This window comes from Trachemys scripta, chromosome 1 (assembly GCF_013100865.1).
Source record: "Trachemys scripta elegans isolate TJP31775 chromosome 1, CAS_Tse_1.0, whole genome shotgun sequence".
In the NCBI taxonomy this organism is placed as follows: Eukaryota; Metazoa; Chordata; order Testudines; family Emydidae; genus Trachemys; species Trachemys scripta.
In genome coordinates, this window is record NC_048298.1 from 138,132,420 (window position 1) to 138,157,799 (window position 25,380).

At 48.2% G+C, this 25,380-nt stretch overlaps 1 protein-coding gene across 2 annotated transcripts; it reads right to left on the bottom strand.

Moving 5' to 3' along the window:
* Nucleotides 1-4,038: 4,038 nt before the first annotated feature.
* On the bottom strand, nucleotides 4,039-20,830 carry ZYX (zyxin). Of its 2 annotated transcripts, none has more exons than XM_034786708.1 (10): nucleotides 20,653-20,830; nucleotides 15,215-15,501; nucleotides 8,543-8,724; nucleotides 7,946-8,038; nucleotides 6,920-7,453; nucleotides 6,446-6,590; nucleotides 6,174-6,343; nucleotides 5,771-5,949; nucleotides 5,442-5,562; nucleotides 4,039-5,265 (listed from the first exon to the last, which is right to left on the bottom strand). In XM_034786708.1, the coding sequence occupies exons 2-10, from the start codon at nucleotides 15,477-15,479 to the stop codon at nucleotides 5,155-5,157; spliced, it is 1,800 nt and encodes a 599-aa protein (XP_034642599.1). In that variant the 5' UTR covers nucleotides 15,480-15,501; nucleotides 20,653-20,830; the 3' UTR covers nucleotides 4,039-5,154. The 2 variants fall into 2 exon arrangements, with proteins under 2 accessions (XP_034642599.1, XP_034642604.1); XM_034786713.1 differs by lacking the exon at nucleotides 20,653-20,830 and adding an exon at nucleotides 16,124-16,274.
* Between the last annotated feature and the right edge of the window lie 4,550 nt (nucleotides 20,831-25,380).

Consider the following 25,380-nt stretch of genomic DNA (forward strand, 5'->3'; position numbering starts at 1 on the left):
TTCCACAGGGATCTGTTCTAGGTCCAATATTACCTCCAGTTCATTAATAAAGATGTTAAGCATAGATAGCACACTGATCAAGTTTGTAGATGACACAAAGCTGCGAGGGGCAGAGGTTTGCCAATACTTTGGAGCTACAATTCAGAGAGATCTTGATCAATTGGAGGATTGGGCTATAGACAACAAAATGAAATTCAACAAAAACAAAAGTAAGGTGCTAGACTTAGGGGAAGAAAAACCAAAAGGCACAAATACAGATTGGGGGAAACTGTCTTGGCAGCAGCACTGCTGAGAAGGATCTGGGAGTTGTGGTGGATCACAACCTCAACATGAGCCAGCTGTTTATTAAAAAAAACCACACACACCAAATGCAATTTTAGGTTGCATTAACAGAGGCATAGCATGCAAGTCACAGGAGAGGATAGTACCACTCTCATTGCCACTTGTTAGGCCTCAGCTGGAGTACTGTGTCCAATTTTGGTCACCAATGCATAGAAATGATGCAGAGAACCTGAAAAGAATCCAGAGGCAAGTGACAAAGATGATCAAAGGGATGGAATGCAAACCATATAAGCAAAGGCTGAAGGAACTGGGCATGTGTAGTTTGGAAAAGAGGAGATGAAGTTGGGGGAGAGGGGACTTGAGAGCTGTCTTCAAATAACTTGAAAGACTGCCATTAAAAAAGATGGAGAAAAGTTGTTCTCTTCTGCCACAGTCAGGACAAGAGGCAATGGGATCAAACTACAGCATAGCAGATTTAAATTAAATCTCAGGAAAAATCTTCCTAACTGTTAAAAGAGTAGGATAATGGAACAGACTGCCTAGGGAGGTTGTGGAAGCTTCTTCACTGGAGGCTTTCAAAAGGAGTCTGGATAGTCATCTGTCTGACACAATAAATCCTGCATCTTGGCAGGGGACTAGATTAGATGACCCTTGCGGTCCCTTCTAACCCTATAGTTCTATGGCAAATTTTATGATCATGGGATGTATATGTGACAAGCAATAGCCACATACATATAGACTGCAAGAGAGTCTTTGACCTTTAAGGACTCAACCACTAGAACTAAGGCCCTGTCTATATGACAATTGCTTTGCCAGTATACCTATCTCAGCAAGACACTAGAGATGCTGTAAACCTGAAAGTTAAATTTAAGTTGACTAATTTCAAAACATTCAGGCAGTGATTGTTTTCTGGTGCCCAGCTTAGATGTGGAAGGATCTTTTAGGTCAATTCAAGAGCAACTGGGAATCTACCTCTCCTGTCCCTTCCACACACACAGACCCCCAGCATATTCACCAGCTACCCCTTTGCTGCACCTGTTACAAGTAAAATACCCTTGTACAGAACCTAGGGAATAGGCTGAACATGAGCTTCCCTAGACCAATATTTGAGTGATATACTAGTGGATCACACAGGAAGGGCAACCAACCATCAACAAAACAGGAAAAATTGCTAGACACTTATCAAATACAAAACTGTAAACAAAGAAAGGAGAATATTTCTCTAATCTCTTTCACTTCTATTCTAGGGATCTTGGGGGTTACTTAGAATAGAAATGAAGCATTCAGAGGGAAACATGAGTTTCAAGTTGGCAGTGTTGCTTTCAACTCTCTCACCCTTGTTTCCTACCACCAGGAACAATGAGTTTATTACAAGCAATAGGTTACATTCTATATACATAGGATAGGTTAAGATGATGCTGAGCTTTCAATTGCACTAAAGTTGGAAACGCATGTCCTATTGTGCATATGATCTCACAACTCAGAGACAGCAAGCAATAGGACTAACATTATGGGATTATAACAGGAGATGCTCATAAGATGTATATGTAATGCAAACACATCCCACAGTGCTCAGTGCACAAACCAGAAGCCTTCAGCACCAAAAATCAAGAGCACCTACTATGGCTCTAGAAGTATTAACTCAGCTGTAAATAAGTATCAGGCAGAAAAGATTACACATATGTGCAAGACCAGGCAAAATAAGAGGTACTGGGTTTTCTGACAGTGACAGTCAGTCAAATAGAGAGCATTTATACACTTAACTCACCGAGGCGTCGCTAGCAGTAGATGTTTGTGAAGTGATGGAATGAATGTAAGAATTTATGTGTAAAGCAACAAGTATTATTGCCACCTGATTCTTATTCAGGCTACAAAGGCCTATGAATTAGATACATAACCTCTTGCTTGCTAGAAGCATCAAGCATTCACATGACCACAAAGCTGCTAGTGGGATGCCTCAGCGGTCAGTTGCTTCTCAGTTTGCAAGTGATCTTTGGAGAGAGGCAACTGTTGTCTGTCTCTATTAATGCAAATAGAAAATTGCATTAATAGTTTGACTTTCAAGCCTCAAAAATTTGATCATACTCACTGCCTGGGGATTGGTCCTGCTTTGAGCAGGGGGTGGGACTAGATGACCTCCTGACCTCCCTGCCAACCCTGATATTCTGAGATTCTCACGGTATGCATTTAGAATCATAAAAATAAGGCAACCTACATACTGTACTGGCTAATCACAAAACATGTTACAAGTGAGGGAGACAATGTGGTTCTACTCAGAAAAATGACTGAGAAACTGGCCCCTCCTCATTCTCTACTTACACCATGTGTAGCAGAGTCCCAGCTACATACTATAGCATCTAAAGATTTTCCTGCTTTTTCACTCCTGTGAGTGCTGCAGAGACACTAGACAGAGCTAACAGGTTAGGTGCCTATCTCTGCTCAGGATTCACAGCCACAAACCCCTCTTCTGGGGTTAGGCAAGTGGGGTTTTTTGTTTTGTTTTTTAAACACAAACAGTGAGATGATGGTGCTGTTCCTCCCCCTTTATAATTTCTGCCCCAGGGGTTAGAGCACTCACCCAGGCTGTGGGAGACCCAGGCTCAATTGCCCCCTCTGCCTGATGTGAAGAAACTGGAACTTGTGTTCCACCCCACCCCCATTTCCATGCAGATGCCCTAGGTCTATGGGGTATCCTGGGGCATGCTTCTCATTCTCTTGTTTGAGCTGTTCTACTATGTAAGTACTTAAGGCCAGAGAAAGGAGGACTCCATAGACCAGTGGTTAGGGTATTCTTTTGCAGCTGGGGGAGGGGGAAGAAGAGGAGACCCAAATTTAATTCCCTTCTCCACATCAGGCAGAGAGGGAACTGAACCCTGTCTCCCACATCCCAGTTGAGAGTTCTAACCAGTGGGCTAAGGATTAGAGGGGGCAGCACCACTACTCTTCCCTCCCACCATTTTATGTGGAGTTTGGCATGCTTGGAGAAAACTCTGATTGGAACAGGCCCCACAGGCAAGATAAAGTAGGTGTTTCCCCACCTGAGGATACCACTGGTGCTTAAGTGTGAGATAAGCACCTGGGCACCTCAACTGAAGAGGCTGTGCACATGCTCACTGGCAGAAACTTGGCACCTAAGGGATTTAGTAGAGGAAGTTTAGGTGCCTAGAAGATTAGGCAGTAGTTGAATGGAGATTTGAAGATTTGTGTCACTTAAGCTAGATCCATAAAAAGATTTAGGTGTCAAAAAAAAATCAGAAGAGACAACAGGAGCATTGTGAAAGAGCCCAGAGACGCTATGGTACTTCCAAAGCAGGACGTGCATTCAGGGTTGGGCACCACTCAGTTCTGGAGAAGGTCCAGAAAAACAAACAATTAACCTAATCAAAAGTATGGAGGGCTTTAGGTTCAGCTATTAGGTATTAAGGCTCCTAGAGATGCTTCAACAGAAGTTAGGTATCTAAGCAGGTGTCTTATCTGCATCAATATATGTCTAAATACCTTTGAGCTAAGGGCCAGATTTTCATAGAGTGTTTGAGCTCTTCAGCTTACACAGTTTGAAGAGGAAGCTAATAATATAGGGCGGGGAGACCCAGACCTTCTCATTGCCAATGCAAAGTCAGAATCCATAGCCCCAGGGTTCAGGTGCAGAATGGGGAAGTGACCGACAGTTGCTGGAACAGCAATGCTATCTCATAGCTGTATGGTGGTGGAACAGGGTGATTCTCATGCACAAGGTTGGATTAACAGACCAAGGAGGAGATTTCAATAAAAAAAATTTATTTAGATGCACATAGTGGCTGGAAAGTACAATATCCAAAATGCTGGTTCAGTCAGAGAGTGATTCCAGCCCAGGAAGAGGGGATCATCCTAGTGACAGGCAGAGCTAATTAGGACATTGCAATTATCACTGCAGCCTTCCCAGTAACAGTGAGCAATGCCTATTGGTACCTGGGGAGACATTCCTCCAACCTTGTGCTGGCAGTGAATCCTCATACCACACCCTGGGGCCATTCCCTACTGGGTGCTGGCAGCCTCCACAATGAGCTCTCGGAGTCCTTTGTGTAAACACAAATCCTTTGGATAGTTTGCTATGCCAAGCGACTGGGCCAAGCACCAAGGAAGACACTGAGTGAAAGGAAATGGGGAGTACAGACCTTCTGGGAGGGGAGGAAGAGGGTCCCAAACCCAGTGAGAGGCCCCTCCCCAGACTGACAGGTTTATCTGTCAGGGAAAAATGTTAGACAGGATCAGTCAGCTGGTGAGCTCTGACAGAGGCAAGAAAGCTATAACCTAGATTAACTCTTTCCAGCCCAGGGAGCAAGGCCGCCCACCAAGCTCTGTCTCCACTCTTCTCAGAAATATGCCTATGCTCCTAGATATGGGTGAGGGAGACAGCAGAGAAAGGAGCACTGAAAAGACGGGCACTTCATCTCACAATGTCAAATACGTGTACTGCTCCATGGAGCAAAGATACCTTTAGCCTCAGACACAGCCACTAGGTAGTAATGTCTAGCTCTACCAAGTGGAGCTGAAGGAGTGAGAGAGCACAGAGTTGGAGAGGCCAACCTATTTCCTCCAGGACTATTGAAATGTCCATTCTAGAGCAATTTAGGGGAAAAACAGAGGGATCTCCTACACTCCCCAGTCTGGAACGCACTGGGACCAGGAAAAGCAGGCATTGCAGAGGGGGATCCTGGCATGGAGGAGGGGATATGGGGTGGTGATCCCTGTGTAAAGGAAGGATCATTGCCAGGGTATCTAAGTAGGAATGTGCTCTGTGGGGCAAAGGGATTGGACCATTGAGAGCAGGGGAATGCAGGCCATTGGCATGGGGGAGGAGAGGTATCAGGGGCATACCCCACTCCAAGCCCCTCAGCACGCAGCTTTGGCACGAGTGGTGTGACACTTCATACACAGTACGTGACCATCCAGGGGGAAGCAGCCATTCTCATCTGCCTCAATAGACAAAGGCCTCTCACAGTCCTGGGGGGGAAAAAAGATGACAGGAAGTTCAGTGACAACTAACACTAATGTGAACGAGACACAGGGTGGGGGAAGACAGATGCACATGGAGGGCCCCGTGGGAGGGCTGACAGGCTTGAGAACAGGACAATGCCATAGAGAGACATGGAGGGAGATTTGGAGGAGAGGCTGGTTACCTCACACTTGTAACACTTCATGTGGAAGTTCTTCTCCAAGGCCACCACACGTACCGTCTCATCCTTTCCAGGCTCTGGCATGATGGGCTCAGCACAGACTGAGCAGCGGGGGGCATACTTCCTGCAGCACACACAGGAGAGGAGACACTGACAACAGCAGCCTTCCCAATGGGAATCCAGTTAAACAGTGCAGGAGAGCTGAGAGGCAGCCAAGCCTGGAAGAGGGCCTCCCTGCAGCAAGGATGAGTGGGGGGGGGGGACTCCCCTCTCTTGGGAGACTACCTGCCTGTGGGGCTGGCTCCTCCTCTGGCCAGATGCCTCCTGCCTACCTGTGATAGTCATCCACACAGTGGGGTTGATTGGCCTGGTCCACAATGAAAGATGCCCCCTCGAGGGGGGTCTGACACACCACACAGGTGAAGCACTGGGGATGGTACGAGTTGCCTGTGGCCTTCAGCATCCGGTCTGTGATGGTCTGTTTGCAGACACTGCACTTCTCCAGGGTACCCTAGGGAGAAGACAGGGCAAGTGAGCCAGAGATAAGAGCAGCCCAACCCAACAGTAATCCCTGGACAGGAGGGTCAACCTTCCTTCAGGCAATTGAGGGAGGGAAGACTGGGGCAGGCCAGCCACACAGAGTGCTGTGCCCACTCACAGCATAGCAGCACCCCTATGCCCATTCCCCTTCCAGCACAGCAATGCCCCACACCTTGGGCCCCCTCCATCACTCACGGCATAACAGTCCTCACAGAAGGGCTTCTCATCCACATTGTAGAACTGCTGCCCCTGCAGCTGCTTCTCACACTTGAAGCAGGTGAAGCACTCCACGTGGAAGAGATGGTCAAGAGCACGCACAGCTGGCTGAGTTCGGGACAGGGGCCTCCGGCAGAGGCCGCACAGCTCTGCCATAGGAGGGAGAAGAAGGTTAGAGAAGGGGGATAGCCACCACAACCCAGATTAATACTCAGCTTCTCCACAGGGGGACCTCACTTGCCAGCACCCACCAGAAGTGGAGGCTTCTGCATGGGGTGGGTTCTCCATATCCTTCATGAGCTTCTGGGTCAGCATTTCCAGCTCCTCCACCTCTTTCATGGTCAGTGAGGAGTTTCCCCTGGGGGGCTCTGAACCAGTTCCCACAAGAGCCCTGTGCTGCAGAAAGAGGGGAAGACATTCAGCGCCAGAAAGCAGTTACTGGGGGATGGGAGCCCCCTCTCCCCCCATGTTTGTGCCCCTTTCCCCACTGGCACAGTATCTCTCAGGAGCACCCTGCAATGCCTGCCCCCTTCCCTGGTATCTCTGGGGAATACCCTTCTCCACCTACTGCCTGCCCCCTCCACTGTATCTTATTTGAGGGAAGTCTCTTCCTCAGCTGCTCCCTCTCAGATGAGTACTAACTTTCCTCACACATTGGAGGGAACCCTGTTTTCCCTTACACATTCCCTGTCACAAGCCATCTGGAGCATGGCTCTGCTCCTTACCATGTCCCGTGGGGTGGCAGGCTGTCCTGTGGGATGTGGCTTCTCCTGCACCTGAGGTCTCTCCTGCTGCTGGGCATAGGTGAAACTGGGAGGCTGGGGCCTTGGGGCCAAGCCCATAGCTGAAGGGGTTGTGAATTGGGTCTGAGTAGGGGGAGGGGCAGTAAATCTCATGGAGTTTGTGGGGACCCCAGAAGCACTAGCAGCTGGTTTGGATCCAAATTTGGGGGAGCTGGCAACAGGGGGTGGGGTAAATTTAGGGGCAGGCTGGGCTGAGGGAAGAAGGGGTGCAGATGGGGCTAGTGCTCTGGACTGTGTTGCTGGGGAGTCTCTACGCTGCATTGGGGCTGCCCAAGGTGCTGGTGCAGGGACCACATCCACTTGAGAAGGTTTTGGCATGAATCCTCCACTGGGTTTTGGGGTGAACTTGGGGGGGAAAGAAGCAGGAGTTGGGGGATCTTTAGGTGCAGCCATGATTTCTACATGGCCTTTAGGGGCAGAAGGGGTTTCCAGGGGAGCTGTGAATCCTGGAGACACCTGCAAGGAGAAGAGATGGGGAGAACAGACAGCCAATCAGTATTATGCAAGTGATTATCTACCATGCTTTGCAGGGTGTGTTGAGGCACTTCAGCATAAGGTCCTTGAAGAGTCTGCATTGCTGCTTGAGGCAATCCCCAACCTCAGACACACTGAGCTCATCCACTCCCACAGTCTGAGGTTGAGGCTAGAGCTGCCCTTCTTTCTCCTCCCTGACTCCACACCCCACCTCATCTATCTGGCTACCCCTTCAATCCACTAAACATCCCTGACTATGCTGCAACAGATTTTTTCCCCCTTCCAGCTATGCTCCCTCCCCCCTCCCCCCATGGTTTATCTATCCATTTCCTACTTCAGTAACGGCCCCTACCACAAAATCTCCATTCAGCCATCCCCCTGACCCCACCTTACCCCTAGTGAAACCAGCCTACCACCCCTCCCCTTCAACATGACCCATCCAGAGAATACAATGCAACCTGGAGGGCAGCTCACCCGGGATTTGAAGGGATCATTCTTCTCCATGTCATCCAGCATTGAGGACAGCGAGTCAATCTCCATATCAATGCTATTCATCTTCCCACGCACCTGTGTCACCAACCAATGGGGGAGGAAAGAGAAATAGGGCATGTTACGTGACTCACCCCCATCAGGAACAGCTGCAAACCTGGGGGCATCCTCTATCCCACTGTGAGTTTCCCAACCCCAGTCTTCTGCTGGGACAGAATGCTGTTGGCCTGGGATCACAGCATAATCCTACAACTGATTTTGGGCGAGAGGCAAGCTGGATGGGACGGTGGGGGGTTAGGTGCATGCTGTGCGAGCACTGTGGGCAGTACGGAATGCAGGCCCAGACAGATGGTACCACAGTAGTGACTTCCCCAGGAACAAAGCACTCTGAAAACACCAAGGAGGTGCCTGAAGTGAGAGAGCTTTTCTGCTCCCAGCATCTTCCCAGTGCTGAGGTGTGTGTGCAGAGATGTTGACTCAAGGCCATACAGCCCTGCCAAGTGCCTGCACATGTTCAGAACACTGGGAACTAGAGTGGCCCACCTAAGAAATGAACCCCAGACCAGCTACAGCTATACTTACCTGTGGGGCAGGCACCCCAGTCACAAGCCCCTCGTCAGCCATGGGGGGAGGGGGAGAAGGAAAAACCTCTTCTGGGGCCGGGGGGAAGGGCTCTTCGAATGGTGGTGGGGGTGGGGGGAAAGCACAGGTTGGGGAGATGACTGTCTCCTCTCCTGGAGGGGGTGGAGGTGGCAGTGGCAGCTCTGCAGGGAAGAAGAAGGGGTTAAGAGAAAAAAAGAGGGGGGGATAGGTTTTGACCATGCTTCTCCAGCAACACTCAGACAGAAGATCGAGGGCTTTCCAGAGGAGGGACATAAGAACGGTCAAACTATGGGGTCTCTAATTCCCATCCCACAACTCACAAGCTTGGCATCACAGAGACCATTCCCAACACACTTGCCATTGCATAAAAGACAAACACAGTAATTGTGCACCTTTGAGAGTTACCAAAGCATTTGATGCATTTTAGTCTCAGACTTTAAGGTCCGAAGGGACTGTTGTGATCATCCATCCTGATCTCCTGCACACTGCAGGCCACAGAACCTCACCCACCCACTGCTGTAATAGACCCATAACCTCTGGTTGAATTACTGAAGTCCTCAAAATGCAGTTTAAAGACTTCAAGTTACAGACAATTCATTGGTGAGGCCTCATCTGGAATACTGTGTCCAGTTTTGGTCCCCACACTACAAGAAGGATGTGGAAAAATTGGAAAGAGTCCAGCGGAGGGCAACAAAAATGATTAGGGGTCTGGAGCACATGACTTATGAGGAGAGGCTGAGAGAACTGGGATTGTTTAGTCTCCAGAAGAGAAGAATGAGGGGGGATTTGATAGCAGCCTTCAACTACCTGAAGGGGGGTTCCAAAGAGGATGGAGCTCGGCTGTTCTCAGTGGTGGCAGATGACAGAACAAGGAGCAATGGTCTCAAGTTGCAGTGGGGGAGGTCCAGGTTGGATATCAGGAAAAACTATTTCACTAGGAGGGTGGTGAAACACTGGAATGCGTTACCTAGGGAGGTGGTGGAGTCTCCTTCCTTGGAGGTTTTTAAGGCCCGGCTTGACAAAGCCCTGGCTGGGATGATTTAGCTGGGAATTGGTCCTGCTTTGAGCAGGGGGTTGGACTAGATGACCTCTTGAGGTCCCTTCCAACTCTGATATTCTATGATTCTATGATTCTATGATCAAGTTAAGCAGACAGCACCATATAACTTGCCAGCAAGTACACATGGACAACATGTTTGGGAACTGGTGCATTAGACCAGTGGTTCTCAATCCTAGGTACATGTACCCCTGGGGGTATGCAGAAGTCTTCCAGGGGAGTACATCAACTCATCTAGGTATTTGCCTAGTTTTACAACAGGCTACATAAAAAGCAATAGCGAAGTCTGTATGAAATTTTCGTTAGTATATAGAGCAGTATAAACAACTCCTAGTACAATGTACTTACATTTCAGTGTAATATTTATTTGTTGATTTTATAATTATATGGTAAAAATTAGAAAGCAAGCAATTTCAGTACTAGTGTGCTATGACTTTTGTATTTGTCATTTCATTAAGCAAGTAGTTTAAGTGAGGTGAAACTTGGGGGTACACAAGACAAATCAGACTCCTGAAAGGGGTACAGTAATCTGGAAAGGTTGAGAGCAGCTGCATTAGACTATCTGGCCCATCACACAAAGCAGACACTAGGGTGCTGTTGGAAGCCACTATTCTTTTTCTGGTAGCTGAAAGAAGCATTGGCTCTGGGGTTAAAGTTTCCCGTGCCCAGTCTCCACAAGGACTTGAGAAACTTACCAGACACCTTCTTGACAGAGGTAGAGATGAGAGGAAGGAACCTACAAGTCCAGGGATCATGCTCTGGTAAAAAGCTCAATTCTCCTCCAGTTGAGGTTCTTATGAGGCAGATGTCCCTAGGCCCAGCTTAGGGGATCCTCTAGCCAGCAGAGATCTGATAAACCTATACCCTCTTCCTCCCCACCTTCTAGAAGCGAGGAGAAATCTCCTTGCATTCTCTCCTCCCCATAACCCAAAGCTACAAAGGCTTCTGGCTACTGCTAGGGAAGGGGAGGTATCCACTACTATATCCCTTACCCTAGATCCAGTGCCTCTATTGCTGCTTATAGTTACCCCTGACTAGCAGCATGAAGTTGACCTGATTATTGTCCATTCCACTGCTGGATACAGAACTCTGAGCAGGAGCAGCAGAAGTGAAACTGTCTAGCCTTGTTGGTTTTGACCTGCTGCTGCTTGGGAAAGTTAGACTCAACCATCAGAAATATGCTGGGTCACATTTGGGAGGTTCTCTTCAAAGCTACAAGGGATAAGATAAGCTTTCAGCTTTAAGAAAAAAAGTGTAAGATTTCCTTTTAGCCAATTCGGTGTTATTCAGACTTCCTCTCAAGCTGCTCTCATTCTCCAAATTTCTGCCTTCATTTTAAAAAATAGATTAGTAACTTATGGTTGCAAAGAAAACCATGAATATGTGAAACAAGCATAACCGTAGCAGCATGGTCTGCTTGAGTTTGCAGAGAGACTGAAACAAGAACTCAGGGATGTAGGCACTGCCCCATTCATCTAAGCACTTGTTAAAGTATCAATTGGTATTGAAGTTAACTGTCAATGCTGTTAGCTCTTTCACTGCTCAAAGTATGTAAAAAAATGAAAGGAAGTACTCTGAGTGACAAGCTCATTTTGGCACCACAAGTTGGGGAGATACCACTTGTTTTTTCCCCTCCCTGTTCAAGGAGCGGGACCCAATGCACACAGAAGCTCTCATGGAGGGAGCCAAGTACAGAAAGCCTAGCGGAACAATCATATTCTGAACATCTGCAGTCTATTGACAGAACCATCTCATTTTCTCCTCAAGTGGGCAGAGCTTATTTTTGTAGCTAGAGAATGAAAGAGTACATCACCTTCAATCCAAGCCTGCAATTTGACCCCCAATTCAGGGAAAGCTTCCTACTTGCCACCAGCAAATGGAATTTTCAAACCTTGGTTTCCGCATGCGCGTATACACATACACTCCTAACTGAATGGAAAGTTTGAGCAAAGTCCATTTAGCTGTTTCAACTCAGGAAGGAAAGATAATGCTGGAAGATTGAATGCAAAAAGAAAACAGTTGCTCAAACACAAAGCAGTTTGCAGAAGTGGAACCAAGATCTGCCAGGATGGTAGGTGCCGTATCAGCACAGATTATGAATTAGTCACCAAAATGGCTTCATACCATTATTCATAAAAGGATAATTGTTAGTTATTGCACCTGCACTAACTTGATCTTAATCCTCAATAGTAGATACGAGAGAATTCTTATAGCAATATTAACTTGCCATGTTGCATAGCAGTAGCATTTTTCTCTTCCTATTTAACATTATACTACTTGTATTTTTTGTGTAATACTGGTTATGTCTTTGTGTCTGTCTGTGCAGCGTGGTGGAGTTTCATAGACTTTTTAAGGCCAGAAGAGGCCATTAAATCATCTAGTCTGACCTCCTGTATAAAAACAGGCCATAGAAGTTGATAGTTAGCATTGCATTACATGATCTTATATTTATTTTCTACATTAACATGGCATTCTCTCTTTGCCTTTGTTATGGAGAGAGAGAGTCTCCACAATTAAGCTTCAAAATTCACAAAAATCAATCTGCATGAAGTTTCTCTTTAGCCTCTTGCAAAAGCCTTTTAGACTTTTGTTGCAAGTTTTTGAGTGAATCAGAGAGGGAATTTAGAGATAGGGAAGTTACAGGGAAGAAAAAAGTTTGCCACCATTTGGGAAAGTCTAGGGGTTTCTTTGGAATGAAATATTAACCACTGTTTGGGCTAGAAACTCCCAGCTGGCTTGATGTTTTGTCTGCTCTCAATGAGAAAGTTTGTTGTTTGCTGTTGGAGTTTTATGGTAAGGGCTTTTGCATCTCCCCATAGTCCAGGAGCTCCTTTTTAAGGTCTTGAGAATATTGGGTGTTTTATGATCACCCTGCCATTTTCAAGCAGCCATCTTGTTTGGACAGAAACAGACATCTAGTGGACAAAGCAGAAAGCTGGAAGCCAGCAATACACAAGATCTAGTCCCAGCCTTGTCCCAATAGGTGGCCCTAACAAGGCAGCTTTGGATTTGTACAACTCCTTTCCAAGGACTCAGTATGTGATTTACAAACAGCCAGACTCCATCATTAACAAAAAGTGAGTTTCACAGCCCATGCAGTGGATATTACCCATGTTTCCCAGCTGGGGGAAAAAAGGGTTTGAAGCAGTGCCTTGTCCAAGTGAGCCAGTAGCAGAAATGGGAGCTCAAAGTTCTCTGGACTCCCAGTTCAGAGATTAATTAATAAAGCTACGTTGCCTATTATGAAAGTCATTTCATGCTTGAGCATCAGTTTCCTCCTCAGTAAAATGGGAAGAACGAGTACTTCACAAAGCAGTACTAAGGATTCAAGTCTATCCAATCTTCATGTTTGTGCAGAATTTTGAACACACTGAAATATGACTTCACAACAGAGAAATGGATTTATATGAGTGAGCACCCCTCTTCACTGAAGTTAGAGTAGGGTTTTTAAAAGTTTTAACCAGTCTAATTAAGAGTCCCCTCCCCGCTCAAGTTTTGCTGTCTAGTGTCACAATTTTCACTAGTTCTCTAGTCACCAGAGTCTCCCAGGCTAGACAGGGACTGAATTTCCCAGGCAAGAAATGGGGGGGGGGGGGGGGGGAGAAGAGAAGGAAAAGGAGAGAAGGGAAAAAACCCACCACCACACAACCTTCCATTTTTTCCCCAGAGGGAGGGAATTTTAGGCCTCCTTTATCCACTATAAAGTAGCAAAGAAAGGGCACAAAGCCCACTTTTCACCACTCTTTGCAGGTCCACTTTAAAAGTGTAACCTTGAGTTTCCCAGCATGTAGCACCCTTAAAAAAATGTTTACAATGTTTTGTTCAAGTTCTTTCCTCCCTCCCCCCAGCTCAAGCCCAGGGCTGTAATTCTGCATCAGGAACATAACTCAATGAAGTAGCATTTGATATAGACAACAGCTCAACCACCATCTATCCAGTCTCCTCCATGCTTCTATGCAGCATAGCATCACCATGGGGCATTGGGGTCACTACTGACTCAGAAGGAAGAAAGCACATACCCCAATTTTCTTACCCTCCCATCAAGCAACTGCCCCATTCTACTCTTGCTTAGTATTCACAATTGGACAACACCACAGCTTCCTGGAGCTGGCACAGCCACTGACCTTGGTGAAGAGAAGCCACAGGATAGACTGCTACCAACCTAATGTTTCCCAGTGTAGTCAGTGTCTCTTATGCAATGACAGACCACACACTGTAAGCCATCATCTCCATAGACATTCTTAGCTGGCTGCAGCACACACAGCCCAGAACTTGAATATATCTGAAGAAATACTGAAGCCACAGAGGGCTGAATTCAGGAACAGGGACTGAGCATTTAAGTAGGGAAAATTAACAGAAGAAACTCAGAGGGCAAGAGAAAAAGTTCCCCATCTCAGTTCCTCATTCTGACCACCAAATAACTACTGGGGGCCTAATCCTGCTCTCATTTTACCAGTGGAGTACGGTCAGCAACAGCACTGAAGTCAAGGCAGATACACTGCCCCAAAAAAGAGGGGGAGGGGGGGCAAGAGAGGCAAGCAAGTTTTCCCAGCACTGCCCATCTCCTCTGTGACTTTGTGTCTTAACCAGGATTTAAAGATGGTATTAGAACATCAGCTAGGTTGTCTGCTAGACTAACTCAACCAGCTAGCAGACATTAAAGTTGGCATTGTCTTGTCTACACTAGCCTTTTAGAAGATGGTGGCTAACATCACACCACCTATCCTAGTCAAGACAAACCCAGTGACTGGGTGGTGATATACCGGGATGCCAAGAAGGAGAACGTGGATAGTAATGATACTCCTAGTGGCTTGCACTGGCCAGGTCCAGCATGGGGGCTGAATCACCAGGTGGCCTCAGAGGAGTGAAAAGGGGCCCCAACAGGGATCAAAAGCTAAAGTAAAAGCTACATTGGCACTAGAACCCTGTCCATAAGAAAAAAAAAAAAAACACTCAACACAAGAGAAAAACAAAACCCAGGGAGGCAAACCGCTATGTCTCACTTCCTGTTTATGGCACCTCCCATCTGCCCCTGCAACTACTCCACCCACTCAGGCAGGGCATGTACAGTGGTGAAATGGCAGGAAATGAGTGAGACCAAAGGGGAAGAGCTTTCACAATCTGAGACAAGCTACAGAGTGAGCTAAGGGATGAATCACAGAAATGGAAGACTGTGTGAGCTATCCCCACAGTGAGCCAAGCTGGGGGATTCTTCCCTGCAATGTAACAGCCCCCTACACGGATATTTATGGTATTCCTACAGACTCTAGAGAGACCAGTGAGAGACCAGAATTTCTCTTCCCCCTCCACCCTCCTTTCCTCTTTGGGAAGAAGATGCTATGAACACCTAGATCAAAGTGGTCAGAATTGCTTCCCCATGTTTTGTCCCCCCCATACACACACCTTTGTATCCCACTCTGGAGTCCTGCTACACGCCCAGTGTGAGCACCCATCTATTATTTGTAACAAGTTGCATCCCCTCCTTCTCCCTTATTCATTGTTTAGGCCAGACACAGACCATTTGCACTGAGAACGCAGGAATGCACATCAGCTCCCACAGATGGAGCGAGTAATAAGTTATGGATCTCACATACCTTCAGCAAGCAAAGGTGCTGCAGCTGGTGGGATCTCCCCCACTTTCCCTATCTGAGCACGTTGGGCACCAGCCCCAGAAGGCTGAGGCAGTGGCAGCTCTGAGGCATTCCCAGGCATGGCACCCCCAGCCCTGAAGGGGTTCACTTTGGGCTTAGGGGCAACCACTGGTGCAAACTTCTTCTGCGGGTTGTAGAAAGTTGGAGTGGAAATATTGATGCTGACTGTGGAAGTCATACGAGTTCCCGGGCTACCAGAGGATGCCATCTTGCTGCTGGCTGCTCAGCACCTGGGGGGCAGAAGGAGAGTGGAGACACAGACATGAGATTAGACATGACCCTGCAGAGGAAAACCAGGGCAAATGAATCTGGAGAAAGGCACAGCAGGAAACAGAATTGGAGGGTGGGTGCACCTGAGTGAGATCAGAGGGGCACGAGTAGAGCTTGGGGTGCCCCCAGGACTGGGAGACAGAAATATGTTTTGAAGCAAGAAATACTGTCTGACCTGGAGGCAAACCCTGAACAAGCGCCTCTCCTCTTCTCCTCACTGGGATGCAGGGAAAGAACAACTGGCCAAAGCACCAATAAACTCTCTCCACCTTCAGCCCTTTGCTGAATGGGGTTAAACGTGGGGGGATAGAGGGGCAGGAATGATAAACCAAGAGGACAAAGCTGGGATCAATGCAGAAGACAATTGCTAGAGAAGCCAGCCTTCTGCAGATGGCTCAGATCCCCACACCTCAGACTGGAGCCCCTGCACACCAAGAGGCAGCTTTAGCATCCCTTGCATCACACCACCCCCCATGCCCTCCTGAAGCCCCAAGCCTATGTTACCACTGCATCCCTGCCAATTCTGTCCAATCCTCTCCTCCTGCAGCCCCTCTCCTCACAATCCCACCCCCATCCTTTTACCTGTAGGCCCCCAGCCCCCTCTGGTCAGTGGGGAAGCTCCAACAGCTGCAGCACAAGCAGAACAAAAGGAAGCCTGGGCGATTCCATAATGTCACACATTCCCCAGCCAAGCCCTTTGTCTTGCTGTCATTTCTGTCTTGCTGTCCCTTCCTGTCATTGTAGCAATAGGCAAGAGCTCCTACTCAATTGCTGCAACGGCTGCCCGCCCTGCCCCCGCCCCTTCCTGCAGGAAGCAGCTCCTGGATTCAGCCAGCCTCATTGACATTCCTAGAGTCACTCCCTCCCAGCCCCTGCGGTATAGATGCTGCCCTAAAGCAAGCCGATCCATGGCCTGACCCCCTCAGGGTGCAGCCTAGTACAGCACAGCAAGCAGCACTTTCCTATTTGCCCCAGAATATGCTCACAGCTCCATCCTGCCGATGGTATCTTACTAGGGTCTAGCTGGAATGCAGCTTGCTGTACATTTCCACTCCCAGGATCAGAGCCCAGCCATGTCCTGAAAAGCGAGTTCTCTAAGTTGTATGTGGCAAACCTGAAACTCTCCCCATCTCCCTCCCCTTCCCCACCCCAAACCACCACACAAGTTGCCCTCAGGATGTTTCCAAACTCACAACAGCCAGGAGCTATTGGTGATCTCCTAATAAGAGCCACATTGCTAGGATTTCCCCCCCACGCTGGTGTCCAGGCCAGAGAGGCATTAAGTTTATCATGCTGACCACACACAATAATGCGCCCAATGGTGCATAGGCAAGTATGCCAGCATTTGGACTTAGTTTGTTTTGAACAACAAACTTCTACAGTGCCTGCCGCTGCACAGTCAGCATGGATGATGACGGGCTGCTGTAACAACCCCAGCGATGCAAACAGCCCTCCTGCAGCTATTCCACCATGCTGCTATCACTGAGGAGACCTACGTGGGCCACTTACCCATACAAGTTCTCCCAAGTTGTGGGAGTACTCAGATCTCAGATACACCTCTACCTCAATATAACGCTGTCCTCGGGAGCCAAAAAAAATCGTACCGTGTTATAGGTGAAACCGTGTCATATCAAACTTGCTTTGATCCGCCGGAGTGTGCAGCCCCGCTCCCCCCGGAGCACTGCTTTACTGCATTATATCAGAATGTGTTATATTGGGTCGCATTATATCTGGGTAGATGTGTATTTGCCTTAGTTATATTGGAACCAATCCTCACCAGCCCTCCCTCTCCTGGTTATACTTACATCCAGCTGAGAGTTGGTGAGAGAAGAAGAGTCATCAGCATTGACTAAGGGCTAGTCTACACTGGCAATGTTAAAGCATTTAAATGTTAAAGCAACGTTAAAACGCTATTACCTCCACAAGGGGCACAGCTCCCAGCGCTGGTGCACGATCTGTCTACACTGGCACTTTACAGCACTGATACTTGCTGCGCTTGGGGTGGGAGGGGTTGGTGTTTTTTCACACCCATGAGCGAGAAAGTTGCAGCGCTGTAAAGTGCCATTGTAGACAAGCCTTAAGTGACTGAAACCACAAGATCTCATTTCTCCCAAGGTCAGGCACTGGGTGATTCAAGCATCCATAAGAGTGCTGGGGAGTAGATTACCAAATTTTAAGCCCAGAAGGGGCCGTGCCACCATTATTGGGACCTTCTGCATAACAGACCATAGACTCTCACCCAGTGATTCTGCTTCTAACTAATTTCTGCTTCAGCTAAAGCATATCATTTTGAAAGATATCCAGTCTTCATTTAAAGACTCCAAGTGATGGCAAATTCACCAAGTACCTTGGTAAACTGTTCCAATGGTTAATTACCAGCCACTGGGTCTTCTTATGCCTTTACCTGCTAGTTTAAGTGCCCTTTGCCATTAAAAATCCTCTCCCCTCGTAGGTACTTGAAGATCACATCCTAGGGCAGGTCTTCACTACGGGGGGGGGGGGGGGGGGGGCTCGATTTAAGATATGCAAATTCAGCTACGCGAATAGCGTAGCTGAATTCGACGTATTGTAGCCGACTTACCCCGCTGTGAGGATGGCGGCAAAATCGACCTCCGTGGCTCCCCGTCAACGGCGCTTACTCCTACCTCCGCTGGTGGAGTAAGCGCGTCGATTTGGGGATCGATTGTCGCGTCCCGACGCGACGTGATAATTCGATCCCCGAGAGATCGATTTCTATGTGTAGACCTAGTCACCTCATGATCATACTCTATAATGGGGCTGGTCTTTATAGAGATGGATTGTGGGACCTCAGCTGCTTCATGCGGATACCTAGCAGCTGTTCCCATCTCCCTGACCCCAGAGCAGTCCTTTTCCCCATATACTCGGTCTAGGCCGAAGCCTCTCTCTCCTCACAGCAGCCTCCCTCCTACAGCTGCCCCTGTCTATCCCAAGTTCTGCTTAAAAAGGAGCAGGAAGGCATACCTTCAGTTTGTCCATCAGCCACCCTATAGCCTAGAGGGAAGGGAAAATGGAGCTGCCAGGGATTGAAACTTCCTCAACATGCCTTTAGACTGACCTACCTCTCCTCCCCCTAGGCATGCTATGGTTCCCCCTGTTCTACTGGTACCCATCAACCCTGACCTGCAATTATGAAATGTGCATTAATAGGGTCCTGTTATTCAAGCATACAAAAATTACTGAGGGAGTGTCACGTAGGCAAGCCTGAGCCTAAATTAGGGTTATCAAACCCCAAAGGAAGATATTTCCTGACAGCTACAATAATAATCAGAAGACTCCATGTAGCTGTAGAGGCTGATGACACCAAAGCCTCAAGCAAGGGCTATGTAGCTACCCTATGCATGACCCCTCTCTACTGATTAGGGGCAGAAATTGAGATTTAGATCCTTTCACTGGCCAGAGTTGCACTGGTTACATGAAAGCAATCCATTTTAAGGGTATCACAGACTCCTATATAAGTGCTGTAGATCCCTGACCTAAACCATACCTACTGGGTGACCCACCAAGGGGAAACCAACCAACTCTGTCTTACGCTCCTGCCTCCATGACCTGAACTTCATGGCCCAGTCACCAGTGCATCCCACCCTTGAGTAGGGAAGGAAACATGGAAGGAAAGACCCACCCTAACGTCCTCCAAAATGATTCCTTCCCTATGAAGCAGCCGTTCATGACCCTGTTTTTATGGGGTTGCCAGGGGTGGCTTAGACTTGCTGGGACCCATGGCCAAAGCCCAAGCCCCACTGCACAGAGCTGAAGCTGCAGCCTGAGGGCTTTAGCCCTGGGTGGCAGGGCTCAAGTTATAGGGCCTGGCTTTGGAGTTCAAGTAGGCTTAGGCTTCAGTTCCCCCCTCCTGGGGTCATGTAGTAATTTTTGTTGTCAGAAGGGAGTCGCAGTGCAATGAAGTTTGAGAAACCCTGCTATGGAGACTATCAGTTCAGACCAAGCAGGGAGTAATGGGGGGTGGGGAGGGAAGACAGAGAAATGTTTCAGAATCACCACAATACAGTAACTTTGGCAACTGCACCCACGGAGTCACCTGCCTCCTCCAAATGGAAAGTGGAGAAAGGGGATGTGCTATTAAAAATATGAAGTGAAAGAATCAAGCTGATTTACTTCAGTTTTTTTGGTTTGTTTAAATTAAAAAAACCCACCGCACGCATTTCCACCCCCTCAAACTCTGGTTAATCCTGCAAAGTTTGCTTGGCTGACAAAAAAGTTACAAAGCCCAGCAAAAGAAAAATCATTTATTTTTCAAGCAGCTGGTGTTTCCTTGCTCAACCACCACCCCCATTCTTTGCCCAGTAACCCCCCCCCCCACTTCCCTTCCCCCACCAGTGAGTTTATTCCAGTCACTAAGCCCTGCATGTAAGTTGTAGTCAGGAATCGGACCGGGGAAAGGGGAACTTTCAAAGCTACAAGCCAAGCCTAGAGTGAACATTCACATAACTAAATACCCGTCTTCTTTTCTGCACAGCAAGAAAGAAACATGCAAACGTATTTCAAACTCCAGACAGTCACAAATTTGCAGGCACAAGTATCTTCAGATCCCTGCTCTGGAAGGTAGAGGATAGGAGTTCCCGAAAGTGTTACTGATTCTTTCCCCACCTAAACACATCTGGAAAAAGGCTCTGGGGTCTCACTTACACACAAGAGAAGAGTGTCTCAACTCAAACCAGCCAGCAGACCCCCTTCTCCTTCCCCATTGCTAAACCTTTACAAAAGAAAGGAGGCGACTTGGAAGGTATTTCTTTTTCTCAGGGAAGGGAGGAACCTATCCCAGCCAACCAAATAGTTCGTCAGGCTTTCAAAAGTTTGAGGCTCCCCCGGAAAAGAAGTCGGACACGCAGAGACGTCAAACCCATAAATTTAACGCTAAGAACGGCCCAAGCCGTGCAACCAGCATAGACCACAAAACACAACAGCAAGTTCAGCCTCTCAGCCCCAGTGGGTGTGGTAGGAAATTGGGGGGTGGGGTTCCCTGCTACACAAACATGCATTTAGTTTCTGAGCATAAAGTTACAATAAAACTAAGAGGCAAGAGCTTCACCCAGGACAAGCTCTTCTCCAAAGGAAGCGTGGGGGAGAGGACTCACCTTTGGGGAGAAATTCAGGAAGAGAAGGCTGGTGCCCCTTGGCCTAAAAGTTTGTTGCTGCTGGAGCGCAAGCCCAGCTTCACTCCTTCCTCCCCGTGGCTAAGCGGGACGCTCTCTCTGCCCCCTACACAGTAATCTGGACTTACTTCAGTTGCCTGTCTGCCAAAAAAAGGGGGAGGGGGGAGAGGAGTGGCTCTGGGTGGAGCTAGAGGGCCCAAGGACTTCCCTAGGATCTAGCAAAAAGGCCTCGCCCAAGCAAAGCTGTTTGACCATAAAAGGAGAGAGGCTGTGTGAACAGCTGAGCTCACTCACTAGGGAATGTGGCAATGAGGTAACGGGGGAGGATGAATGCACTAGACAGGGCTGTTGAGAGAAGGGGGAACAGCAGCGCTTCCACTCTTAAAATCAGCATCTCATTACCCTCCCCCCCTTTCCCTCTGTGTTTTCAGGAGAGGGAGGTGTCAGCTTTCTCTCCTGCTGCTTATGGAAGGCCCATATTTCATACCCTTTCTACTTTCTATTCCTGGATTCCCTCTCTCTCCCCCCCCTCCGAGATTTGCCAGGGCTCTCAATCCTGATTCCCAGCCCCTTCCAATCCACTCCTGTCTTCTTGTTCCCAGCCCCCAGCTCAGTCAAAGCCCCTCAGTTTAGGTTTCCCCCTGCGGGTTTGTGTTTTATCTCTTGCCCTAGCATGGGGCTGCCTCCTTCTTTTTCCTCCTTTTTCAGCAGCTGGTGTTTCCTTGCCTCAAGCCCTACCCCATTCCTTCACCCAGTGACTCCCACTTTTCCCTCACCCATCAGTGACTTCATTTCCACTAAATCCTACATGTAAGGAGAGACTTGGCAGCTCTGGTGAGTCAGGGTCCCTCTCGGTCTCTTCCCCACCCCCTCCCCACAGCAACCAGCTGCAAGAGAATCTGACTCAGACTTTCCAAATCCTACAGACACTGTTTTTTAAAAAAACAACCAAATCCACAATACTGCAAGTAATGTAATTCCTCATTTATGCAGTACTGGACAGGACCTTATCTCAAACCCCAGCACACAGACCACTTAGCTTACTGGTGACATTACAGACCTGAGGACCCCACACAGCTCTACTGATGCCCCTCAATCCTAACATAACCATGACGCAATCCTCTGGTGCTTTGTAAATTGTAATGTACGTACTGATCTGCAGGATCCACATTATTCCCAAATCCATTCCAATCCTAACATAACCATGACGCAATCCTCTGGTGCTTTGTAAATTGTACTTACTGAACTGCACGATCCACATTATTCCCAAATCCATTCCAGTATTACCTATTAGGTTTTGGTTTTAATCTGAGCATGGATACCGTGCTTAGTACTGTACCTCACCCAGAAGAAGATCTGGTCCCTGCACCAAGGAGTTTTAAATTGAAATTTCCTATCTTTGGTTTTCTTTTTTCTCTTTTCCTGAGCCCTTCTTTTTACAGGGCAGCCTCCCTAAGCCTATTTCTTCCAAGGAGGGAGCCAAGGGGGAATTCCTGTTCTTTACCTAATCACCATACTTTCGCCTTGGAATCTGGCTTTCTGCCCTATTGTTGCCAAATTTCCAGAGATTATTTACTCTTTGCAATGCTCAGAGGATTTAGGACATATCTACAGTGGGGTATTTATCCACCAGTTACACTGATGTAGCTGCCACAGTGCATAACCCTAGTGTTGCATGGGACTTTCATTAGCCCAGCTTGGCTGGGGTAAAAGGCACCAGTTCAAATCCCAGTTTACACTGGTACAAAGTGTCTGAACTAGGGATTTGTACTGATGCAGCTATGTTGCTGTAGCTACAACAGTGTCTTAAAAACTCTAGCACAGACAAACCCTTCATTGTATATATCATGTGAAACATGACACCTCCACTACTGTGTAGCCTTGAGCAAGTCACTACACGTCTCTGTGCCTCAATTTTCCTGTCTGTGAAATGGGACTAACTATACTGACTTCTCTCTTATACAAGTGCTAAGTATTGTTATGATACTACAAGTGCAGACATGTCAGGAGACCCGTTTACAATCTGGTTGTCCCCAGACACAGTTCATGCACCATGTGATTTTGTAGGATATGTGAGCTAGCTATGATAACAGAGTTCCAGCCCAAGCTGCTCTGACTGCAAGAGCATAAAACCCAGTATGGTAGTGGCAGTGAGATCTAGTGCATTAGGGCACTGGACTAAGACTCAGGAGATGAGAGTTCTATTACTGGCTTTTGCTAGTGACCTATTTTGAGCATGTTACTTTTCATTTGTTTCGTCTTCCACCCTTTGTCTGTCTCCTCTGCTTAGACTCAACTCTTCAAGGCCAGGACTGCCTTGTACTATGTACCATGCTTAGCACAATGGGGCCATAATCTCATTTGGTTCTCAAGGCAGTACTGGAATATGAACAATGTATATAATAAAAGCTTCCAGGAATGTTGATCTGGAGCCCAAAATGTCTGTTGAGTCCATGTGAAGTTATAGAAGCAGCTACAGGTGTGGTCGAGATCTCACTTTGTTCAGAATACCACCAATTTCAATCATCACTGGGTTTTTCAGTCTGTTACAATCTTATTTTTAAATGCTCAGCCATTTTGCCCTTATGAATTACATCCATGCAGTGTACATTACAGTAAGGCATGTATCTATGCCATGTTGAATGTCCTACACCCTTCTTGCATGCAGTGTTGTTGTAGCCATGGTGGTCCCAGGATATTAGAGAGACAAGGTGGGTGTGAGGTCATATCTTTTATTGGATCAGCTTCTGTTGGTAAGAGACAAGATTTGGATCTTACACAGAGCTCTTCTTCAGGTCTGAGAAACTACAGTAACTAAGGCTGGGTCTACACTACCGGCCTGAATCGGTGGGTAGAAATTGACCTCTCAGGGATCGATTTATCGCGTCCCAATGGGACGCGACAATCGATCCCCGAATCGACGCTCTTACTCCACCAGCGGAGGTGGGAGTAAGCGCCGTCGACGGGAAGCCGCAGAGGTCGATTTTGCCGCCGTCCCTATAGCGGGGTAAGTCGGCTGCGATACGTTGAATTCAGCTACGCTATTCACGTAGCTGAATTTGCGTATCTTAAATCAACCCCCCCTGTAGTGTAGATGTAGGCTGAGGCGTTGGCTACACTGGCAATTCACAGCGCTGCACTTGCTCCGCTCAGGGGTGTGAAAAAACACCCCCCCTGAGCGCAGCGAGTGCAGTGCTGTAAAGCGCCAGTGTAATCAGCGCTGCACGCTCGCTCGCAGCGCTGCAAGCTATTCCCCTCGGAGAGGTGGAGTACTTGCAGCGCTGCGAGAGAGCTCTTGCAGCGTGAGTACACTTGCGCTTCACAGTGCTGCCACTGCAGTGCTGTAAATCCGCGAGTGTAGCCAAGGCCTCAAAGTCACTGCTAAATACAAGGTTTGAACAGATTATTTAGCATAAGTAGTTAACACATATTTCAAGGGACCATTCACAGTGAAGTGACCCGTTAACATCCCTACAGTCACAGGGAGGAAAAGAAGGGGGAGGAGGGTTAGTGGGTTACAGATTGTTGTAATAAGCCATAAATCCAGTGTCTCTATTCAGTCCATGATTTTTAGTGTCTAGCAAAGTTATGAATTTAGGCTCCTAGGCTCATCTTTTGAAAGTGTTATGCAGGTTTCCTTTGAGGCCGAGGACTGATAAGTCAGATACAGGGTGATCACTTTGTGAAAAATGTTCATCCACAGGTGATCTGGTGTTATAGTCTTTTCATTTTCCTGGGTGAGTTCATCCAAGAGTATAGTGATTGTCTGGTTTCACCCATAGTTGCTATTAGAGCACTTAGTGCACTGGATGAGGTACACGACATGTGATAGGCATGTGTAGGTGACAACCAGGGGGTGGTTATTTCTGTATTGAAGCAGGTCGGGGCAATGGATTCTTCCTAAAAGTGGAGCAGGTATAAGATCATGCCCCCTCTGTGGCCCCACCCTTGCCCCTCCTCTTCCCCCGAGGCCCCACCTCCCAGCCAACCTGGAGCTGGGCCAGGGAACCATGGACCCTCCACTCGGGGTGGGGGGGCCTGAAAGCAGTCCCTGGCCTGTGTCCCTGCCCAGGGCAGGTGGAGGGTCCACAGCTCCCCACAATTACCCACATGGCTCTTACCCCAACCCAACTCTGGCTTCTGGCCTGGGGCAGGGCTTCAGGGGCCAAAGAGCCACAACTTGGCCATGGTAGAGCCACCCGGACTGCTGTGGGGAATCACGGACCTCTACCTGCCTTGGGTAGGGGGCGCGGCAGCTGGGACATAGTCCAGGGGCTGCTCAGAGGCCCCCCATCCTGGGCAGTTGGAGGGTCTGTGGCTCCCCACAGCTGTCTGGGCTCCCCAGGCCGCAATTACCCTGGCCAGGCTCGAGCTTCGGACTTGCCAGGGGTGAGGCCTCGGGGGGAAGAGGAAGGACAGGGGTCTGGGTCCATGGCAAAAAGTGGATGAGCCAGGCCTGCCCACTTTCAAAAGTGGAAGGGCCATGGCCCCTTGCCCCCAGCCCCCATTCCAGTGCCCCTGAAGCAGGTTCTCTTGGGGCATTTGGGTGGCCCGTCCCGTGATGTAATCCATAGGCACCGACTCCCATGGAACGCCCACGGAAAAAAAAATAGTGGGTACTCAGCACCCATGAGCCACAGCTGTTTGGTGGCACTGCCAAACAGCTGATCTGTGGGACCGCCAAACAGCTGTTTGGTGACTCAGGGAGGT

Coding starts and splice junctions, on each gene's coding strand:
- ZYX (XM_034786708.1), bottom strand. CDS start 15,479: ATGGCATCCTCTGGTAGCCCGGGAACTCGTATGACTTCCACAGTCAGC. Junction 6,591..6,919: donor CTGCCACCCCACGGGACATG/GTAAGGAGCAGA, acceptor CTCTTTCTGCAG/CACAGGGCTCTTGTGGGAAC. Junction 5,950..6,173: donor TCTGTGAGGACTGTTATGCC/GTGAGTGATGGA, acceptor TCTTCTCCCTAG/GGTACCCTGGAGAAGTGCAG.